This window comes from Poecilia reticulata, linkage group LG2, assembly GCF_000633615.1.
Source record: "Poecilia reticulata strain Guanapo linkage group LG2, Guppy_female_1.0+MT, whole genome shotgun sequence".
Taxonomy (NCBI): Eukaryota; Metazoa; Chordata; class Actinopteri; order Cyprinodontiformes; family Poeciliidae; genus Poecilia; species Poecilia reticulata.
In genome coordinates this window covers 22,070,050-22,078,519 of record NC_024332.1, presented here as the reverse complement: position 1 = coordinate 22,078,519, position 8,470 = coordinate 22,070,050, and the positions used below count along the sequence as shown (strand labels likewise).

The 8,470-nt window shown below is 42.9% G+C and overlaps 1 protein-coding gene across 3 annotated transcripts in view; it reads right to left on the bottom strand.

Annotated features, from left to right (window-relative positions):
• Nucleotides 1–8,470, bottom strand: part of kalrna (kalirin RhoGEF kinase a) — a 174,826-nt gene that overhangs the window by 18,840 nt on the left and 147,516 nt on the right. For 2 of the 3 annotated variants that reach the window (XM_008438383.2, XM_008438392.2), the window contains exons 42-56: nt 8,348–8,421; nt 6,186–6,338; nt 5,714–5,809; nt 3,868–3,980; nt 3,697–3,763; nt 3,515–3,618; nt 3,368–3,437; nt 3,205–3,291; nt 2,894–2,986; nt 2,448–2,498; nt 2,253–2,330; nt 1,986–2,171; nt 1,637–1,808; nt 1,293–1,495; nt 9–286 (exon numbers count right to left, since the gene is read on the bottom strand). In XM_008438383.2, coding sequence (XP_008436605.1) covers nt 9–286; nt 1,293–1,495; nt 1,637–1,808; nt 1,986–2,171; nt 2,253–2,330; nt 2,448–2,498; nt 2,894–2,986; nt 3,205–3,291; nt 3,368–3,437; nt 3,515–3,618; nt 3,697–3,763; nt 3,868–3,980; nt 5,714–5,809; nt 6,186–6,338; nt 8,348–8,421 — 1,825 coding nt within the window. The remainder of the gene's footprint in view (nt 1–8; nt 287–1,292; nt 1,496–1,636; nt 1,809–1,985; nt 2,172–2,252; nt 2,331–2,447; nt 2,499–2,893; nt 2,987–3,204; nt 3,292–3,367; nt 3,438–3,514; nt 3,619–3,696; nt 3,764–3,867; nt 3,981–5,713; nt 5,810–6,185; nt 6,339–8,347; nt 8,422–8,470) is intronic. The other variant, XM_008438401.2, reaches the window with a different exon arrangement.

Genomic DNA, 8,470 nt, shown 5'->3' with positions numbered 1-8,470 from the left:
CGACTTACTTGATGTTGTTGGCATCTGCCACAGCGGCTGGGAAGGAGGAAGTGGAGAAAGAGTCTTTTATGGACTTTGTGGGCGGGCCCAGGACGTGTCCCGGCAACCAGCCCTCGGCCTCAGGTGACTGGCTGTCGGCCGGCCGAAAAACGAGGTACATGTTCTGCTGATTGATGGTCAGGACTTGGACCACGTCTCCTCTGCTGACGCATATCTCGTTCTCTTTGAGTGCAGAGTAGTCCTGAGTGACCCGCATGGTGGAGAAGAGGCCGTTACAGTCATCGTGCTGAGGAGGCGGGGAGAGGTGGAGGAGGGGGTTAGGGATCACAGCAGTGCAGAGTCAACATGTCTTCTCACATTCAAGCTCAACTAAAATGTGCATCTACCTACATGAACAAGCAGGTCCAGATGCTCAATTCCAATTCATAACAACAGACTAATAGAAATTGTGAACCGTTTACGACCCCAAAGCGCTCTGCATGCACAGAAGAAGAACTTGTACATCACACAGCAGTGTTCTGTTTATGGAAGTAATAACAGACCCCACAGTCTATGGGTTGATTAATTAATTATTCAGCAATAAGAGCTGAATTGTAATAAAATCATCAGACAAAGATCACAAAAGAAAGTCCAACTAGTAGAACATCTTGAGGATTTTTGGCTGCAACTTCTGGAGAGAAATCTGTTTGGAAGTGGTGATGTGATGCGACTTCTGTCATAATTTCATAATTCTAATTTTCAGCTGTCATTTACATCCAGATTTACTGTGTCTGATTTCTGGTGCGAGATCATCAATGGCATGAAAGTCAGATTGAATGTGACATGAGGGAAAAGATCAGAATTGGCCGTTCAGACTGCCGTGAAAAAGTTTTCATGTAGATTCCATAAGGACAAAAAGATAAATTAAAAATTTGGACTAGGGTTGCATTTGCCTGCTGTGTGAATGTACCCCAAGAGGAACTGGATGTGTTTTAGTGACTTCTACTGCTCCCTCACTGAGAACAACAAGGGGATTTTTTTTTTATTTTTACTTACTTCAACTTAAGTTTTTCTTAAAGGTACTTCTATCTGAGACAGCTCTGCGTCCGACTCCAGTGAGTCACAGCAGCTCAAAGTCAGAGCACAGTGTGCTAGATATCCCACTACCCACCGGACTGCAGCCTAGATTTTAACCTTAGCTTTTAGGTCAGCTGACGTACAGAGTGTGTGTTGTGTTTACTCAAGTTTCAGAATGAAAGGCGCACCAAAAATGCCTGAATAAAAGAGCATGCTGCAAGAATGCGGGCACTTACACTGGATTCAAAGCAAGCGGAGCTGCCATTGGAGGTAGACACTTTTAAAGGGCTCTTCTCACCGAAGTCCAGCCGGCCGTCCAGAGCTGAGGACGGCCGGCTGTGGGAGGATGATGATGGCCGGTTTCCTGACGATGAGGGCCGTCTGATCAGAGAGGAGCCAGTGCTTTGACACTGCTGGTACACAATGGGAGACTGCAGAGCTGCAAACACACACAAAAGGTTAGAGTTGATTGTTTTCCGTTGAGCTGCCACTGGATAACGTGGGACGGTGGAAAACACCTCTTCCACATCGTTTAGTTGTGTGTGTGTGTGTGTGTGTGTGTGTGTGCGCGTGTCCGCACCTGACAGGAAGTCATTCTGAGCATCCAGGATGTTCTGGATGTGATGGATCCAGACCTGCTTGGTGTCGACGTTGGCGGCCTGCAGAGTGAAGCGCTCCGATGAGCCGCGAGAGAACATGACGAATTTGCAGGCATCGTTGTCGACAGTTTCCTCCAGACCCAGGTTGGTCACCTGTGGGGAGATCCGGTAACAGCAGTTATGCCGATCATTCAGCAGCCATTTTGTGTTTGAATGAATATCTATCCATCCATCGCACATGTTCAGTCATCTTGAAGTAAAATGCTGTGAACGTCTCCAAGTCTGGCATCAGTCAATGGAACATCTGCCACACTGACATCGTCTACCCACCTTAATGGACTTTTTGAACTGGTAGCCAGGTGTGGATGAGCCTTTCCTGAGCAGTTCACTGAAGATGACGATTTGCTCAAAGAGGAAGACTCTGCGTTCTTTGGATCGCGACAAGACTCCAGCATCTTGCTCCGTCACAAAGAAGGTTTCCTGCTGCAGCAGTTTGCCCTGATTGGCCAGATTTCCCTGCAGAGACAACCAGGGTGGCTTTAAGAGCTGAAGTTTCAGAAGGAGTCCAGTCGGTGGAATGTCGGCATGACAACACACCTCATATCCCTGAAGCCGGCCCAGATTCATCATGTCGTTGCAGAGCTTAGGAACCTCAGACATCAACTCCACAGCTTTCTGTCATGGGAGACAGAAAACAGTCCTGCGATCTCAGGAAAAATACCCAAACATTCCAGATACGGGCTGGACTCTACACACAAAGTATTCTCTCTCTGCATGATTGATTTGGATTACCTCGATTTGCTTACAGTCCACGCCAGCCTTAGAGCTGTATTTCAGGTAGTCCTAAGAAGAAACATTAGCACCCAGTTAACAGTGACTCAAACGGGTCGCTTATCAAGCTACAGTGCCTAGAAAAGACGTTCAAACCAACTTCAACGTATGTTAGGTTTTTGGACAAAACAAAGAGTACAAAGAGTACAGATAATGAAGAGGAAGAAAATGGGTTTTATTTTAGAAATGTAAGCATGACTGCAGAGTGTGTTGCAAGTATAGAGAACAGACAGTTTGTGTTTGTAACATGCGTGTTAAAAACACAAACACACAAGCTGTGTTTGTAAAGGGTATGCATGCATTTCCATGCTCTTCACACTGTGTCTGCAGGCTCTGGAACATTAAATAGAGAAAGCAACATTTGCCAGGTCACAGTGTAAAATAAATGCTGTTTTAGTGTTTGGTACCTTTAGCAGCAGCTGGTATTTGGTAATTCTCTGGATGGGTTTAATGAGGAAATCGCTGATGGTCAGTTTGGACTGAATGTCCTGCTGGATCCCCTGAAAAGCAGAACGACACCAACACAGAGATCTGGTGTTTGGTCAGATGCTTCTGACAATATATTGGTCACAGAAATGATCCTGGGACAAGAACAAGTTAAAAAATGACAATGTTAACAGGGACTGATGTGACTCACTAATAAAAACTGAAAATCATGAGGGAATCATGCATGTTAAGACAGTCAGGTAATGATGATTAAAAAAAAACAACTACATACCTCAAAGAATTTGTCATACTCTGCAACGATGTACTCCGATTTGGGTTTATTCTGACAGTAAACCACATACATGTGCAGTCTTCTCTCCTGCAACACAAACACGAGCTCTTCACACAGTTCAACACAGGAACGTTAGACATCCTTCTTTTCCGTTTTTACTCACGTGCTTGATGAAAAGTTCTGCGAGGAGCCCGTTGTCGTCAACACACTTCTCAAGCTCTCCGACAAAGAACCTGAGGCACACCAGAGGAACGTCAGCAGCAGATACAGACGACCCCTCAATGCTTCCAGCCCCATCTGGGAGACTTACTCTCTGTGCCAGTCATAGATGCGGTGGATGTTCCCAAATACTATTTTCTCTTTTCCCTTCATGTCCTCTGGAACGCCCTTCTCTTCTATCCGCTTCATGAATCCCTGCAGAGAGACAGAAAACGACGGTGACGCCACTGCGTTCTGCTTCGCCTGACTGAAAACCTGGTCTGGAATCCTCACCTCCACCACGATTCCCAGGTCTTTGACGTAGTCCTTCTCTGTCTGAATGAGCTCGTTCAGGACAAACCTGAACACACAAACCACAGCGTGGACACCTCAGTCACATAATTATCATCTGCAGCGATGCTACGGGTCACAGCAGCGCGGAAGAAAGTCGGCCCGAGTACTCACGTCCGGTGTCTCATAGCTTTGGCTTTCTGGTCCTGTTCGGAGTTCCGTGCCTGAACCGGTGTGTGTTGTTCCGGTGGAGATGGGGGGGTGAAGCCTGGGTACGGTTCCACCGTCTGAACAGGAAACGAGCAACGTTATTCATGCACAGGGCTACAAAGTCAGCCTTCTGTAACCTGAAGAACATTTCTAGGTTTAAGGGACTAAAGTCCCAGCAAGATCTAGAATCTAAATGAAACTCGATTATACAGATGTTTATATTTAGTCGCACTAATTACAGCGACAGTGTCTTTTCACAGGTCGATCTAAAAATAATAATAATTAAAAAAAAATCATTCAGACATCTGCTGCTGCATCCAGGCAGGGTGACCATGGGGCTGACGTTTCCGAACCGCAGGGGGCAGTGGCGGTGAAGGGATCTCTTCTGCAATCAGCTGATAGCTCAACGCTGTCAGCTGATTGGTGAACAGAGAGCAGTCTTGCAGCTAACTTTAAACAAATGTCCTCCAGGAAAACAGCCCACTGTGTCTCGGTCAAACTAAGCATAACATCCCACAGCATCTGCTGCAGCCACGTTTTACTCATGAGACACAGAATTACATTGCATTTGAAATGTGCAAATGATACTTTTCTAGCAACAAACTACAGAAAATAAAGCCACAGTAACAATCGCACAGTTACTTTGGTTGAAAACTTTTTTTCTTCATCTGAGGATGCATGAAGTTCGGACACAGCTCATGGTAATGTGCAGTAGTCCACAGAAGGATCATGGTTGACTGAAGAACTTCAGGCTGCCACAACACCGAAGTGAAACTCCTCTGACTAGGAGAATCACAGCGGAATCCGACAAACAAACGTAGAGGAATCGGCAGCTGATTCAAACCCAGCTAACAGACACAGTGTTGCTCTGCATCAGACAGCAGGACGCCTGCATGTTCTTAACGCATTATGATGAATTTGCTCCTTTATCATTTCATATTTAGATTTTTTTTTAAGAGTCGTACAACATTTTCATAGTATACAATAGCATTAAGTTACGTTTAAGTTAAGGAACTAAGGTGATTATCATACTTGTGACTAGAATTTATTGCCACCTTCGCATGTCTACAGAGAAGCTGGGTAAAGAAAGGTTGGTGGCTTTTTGGCTGGTTGTGAGATTTCATTAGGACTCTGAAGGGCAATTCATTTACAAGTAGTGGCGACGGCCAACAATCGCACAAGATTTTACATGACAAGAAGACTGAGCTAAAAAAACGTTACAAAATGAAAAGCTTGGGCTAAAAATTACTTGAACTTCAGTAATACGAAAGTGACCTTAAGTCAGGGCATTAAATCTACAGTAAAAAAAAACAACAACAAAAAAACTGACTGTGGGGATAAAAGTTTTAATCCGTTTGTTCTACAAGCCTGTAGACCAGATCTCCTTCCTGATGGAATGACTGGAATCCACCAAGACGTTTTGGGGGGCTTTGGACACTGATCTGGGCTTTAATGGGTCCATAATGTCCATCAGTTGAATTTTAATGATTGTTCTGTGTTCTTTGATAACACCTGTGAGCGATTACACATTTTTCAATTCAACAAGTCAAACTAGCAAAGAAAGGAGAAACTGAGGGCAAGTTCAATGAAATGGGTGTAAAACATTTTCATAAAAACACGTTCAACATTTAAAGTTCCTCAACTCCCAGAGGTGAGGTGAGGTGAGGTGAGCTTCACGACAGATTCTATCAGACCTTATGGGTCCAAGATTGCTTCTTGTTCTAAAACTAAAATATGGTAAGTTATTTTGTGGGCATTTGTTCTCCTGCTTCTGATTGAAGATAGTTCTGTCCTCAAGCTGGTGACTCACCATCTTGGTTTTAACCAACTTCTCTATGGCGCTAACCAGCTCTGCAGCGCTGGGGACGTCAGAGGACGACTGCAGAGATGTTAGCAAGGATGAAGACTTTGAGGAAGACAGAAGGAGCAGTAGGTTAGATTGGAAGGAAAGGAGGAAAACCATAAGAACCCAGTTAAAGTTATATTCCATCACAACAATTCTGAAAACAAGGAAGAAGAAAAGCAAAGCTGAAAAGAAAATCCATGTAAAAACTCATTAAAATTTTTTTAGATGCATCAAAAGATGTGATCACTTTCCAAGTCAATAATTGAAATGTAAGAAAGGGTGTAAATGAAGATAAAAAAAAAAATCTATTCCAAATAAAATTATGTAAAATCTGTGAAAAACAATTTGAGCTTTAAAGATTTTACTGGAGGAAATGTGGGTATGAATTCAAAGCTGAGGTGAATAAACTCAGAAAAGCCAAAATCTCCTCTGGTACCTTTTCTTCTGAAGCTGAGGGGTCCTTCATGATCTCCATGGGTGGAGGAAGAGGAAGGTGGGGCTCATCATCTGGCTCTGGCTCCTCCTCCCCACCACTCTGTATCCCAGGAGACTGCTTGGATGGAGGGTTCCCATCCTTGATGCTTACTCTCTGGTACAGGAGACATGGAACAGCTAATGAAGGATCTCCATCTTATTGATTAGTGAACAGCAGTAGATCATTACGGCTCGATGGTGGAAGCTCATGTAGCTAATTAAACCATGTGAGAAAATTAGAAATCTTAAAAATAAAAATAAAGAGTCACTGAAGCAGTTTTATAAATTGTTCAGATACATAGTACAATTTTATAGCACAATCAATAACTATATTAACTTCAGTGGTTATCAAAATGTATATAGGAAATATAACAAAAGAAATATGACATTATAATTTATCCTCTATAACCCTTTAATGTTTCTACCAGTGTCTGCAGATGCTCAGTTCCACCAGGAGTTTACCAATTACTGCTGGCTAGTCTGAAGGAGTTGACTGGAGGAGTCACAGTGTGTATGTGGGGGGGGGGGCGGGGGGTGGGAAGGGCTTCTCTGTTAGATGGAAACTGCAGCTCCAAGGAGGAGCTTCATCTCGAAGGCGGAGCTAGGTCCACCCAGGTGTTTGGCACAGCTGGGAGATTAAAGGATTTTTCAAATATGCATGAAAGAACCAAGGCAACACTCCAGGTATGTTTTGATGATTATAACATGGTGCAAAGCTCAGCAAAGTTGATTGTACATAGTACTGCTCCTTTATGTAGGTTTATAAAAAAACAAGAGAACAGCAAGCAGCTGCTCATGAAAGCATCTTAAAACAATTTGACACGTTTAAGTTTTTGGTGGCTCCAGTGGCGTTTACGTGACAACTGCTTGACAAGAAGGACAGAAAGTATTATTCCTTTTAGGGAAATTGCTTTTGGTAAAACAAGCTGCTACTCAATGGAATCTCACTCTGATGATCATCAGAAATATGAACAAATATAAAACATTTATGACACACTTAATCAAATGGCTTAATAAGAGCTGTCAGCACTTTATGCACCATCCCTTTAATAAGTAAATAAAAAATTTAAAAATATTCTAATATCACAATGCCATGAAGAAAATTATTTTTTTTCAGCTTGTGTTCATTGACCTTGCCAAAGCTCTGCAGATGTCTGACATCTGGACAGTAGAGTGTGACATGTTGACCTTTACATATTCTTTAATGCACACCGGCAAAATAAAGCTGTGCATATGTCTCTGAATTATGGAACTCAAGTGTTGGTGCCCTAATGCTTTAATAAGTGAACCTCATCAGCATGCAGTAGTTCCAGTAAGTGAATGGATCTGCGCTGCAGTTACAGATCTGCTGATGTCCCGTTTGTCGCTCAGCTTACAGGGAAATCTGATGTGTCCACATCTTTGTTTGCATGTAAACCAGGAAGTTGAGATCTGATGACCCAGGTCAGATTTTAAAGCCAGAGGGGAGCGGTTGTGTTTACTGATGTCGGCTTTAATTGGAACCAGCAAGAACTGACATTAAGTACCAGTTACAACTGGGACTGGACACTGGGAAAAGATGCCAAGTTGTCTTTTGTGTGACTTGGGGAGCTGGCGCTGAACAGCCGACAGAAATTATTTAAAGTTTGCCCAAGGCTATTTTCTTTTCCTCTCTCGGCGTTTCGGTTTTAACTTTCTAGGACTGACTTACAAAGAGGCTGATGAGCAGCAATGAGTCGAAACGTTACTCTATCGATGCTGAACTACATTTTTTTCCATATATTAATATCAAGGAAATGTACTGGAGGCCTGTAACTCTGTGTTTGTGTGCGTGTGACAAGCAAATATAATCTCTCCCTCACAAAAAGAGGAACTTTCTTCGTTTACTTTCCATGATGTAAAATGTAAATTGAGTTATTATATAGCTTTACAACACAAACACGCGTTTATCTTTAAACTCTGGAGTCAGTCAAAACAAAAACAAATTTTGAAGAACAAAAGCAGGATAACAGGGATTATTATTTCATTTAGAGACTTTTGTTCATTTTAGTTTTTAACCTTCGTTTCTCCATAAAATTAAAATGTTTACTGTAAATCTGACATTTTCTTTAACAGCAGGTTCAAGCCTCCCGTCTCTCTGCTTACCTCTTCATTGTCCTCCTTTCCTGGCTGACTGCGCTCACTAGCCTTTCCACTGCCATCTCTTCCAGAACCAAGTTCTGGAAAAACAGAAGGGTATGTTTTTCTACAGCAATAAAAGCAGCTAAT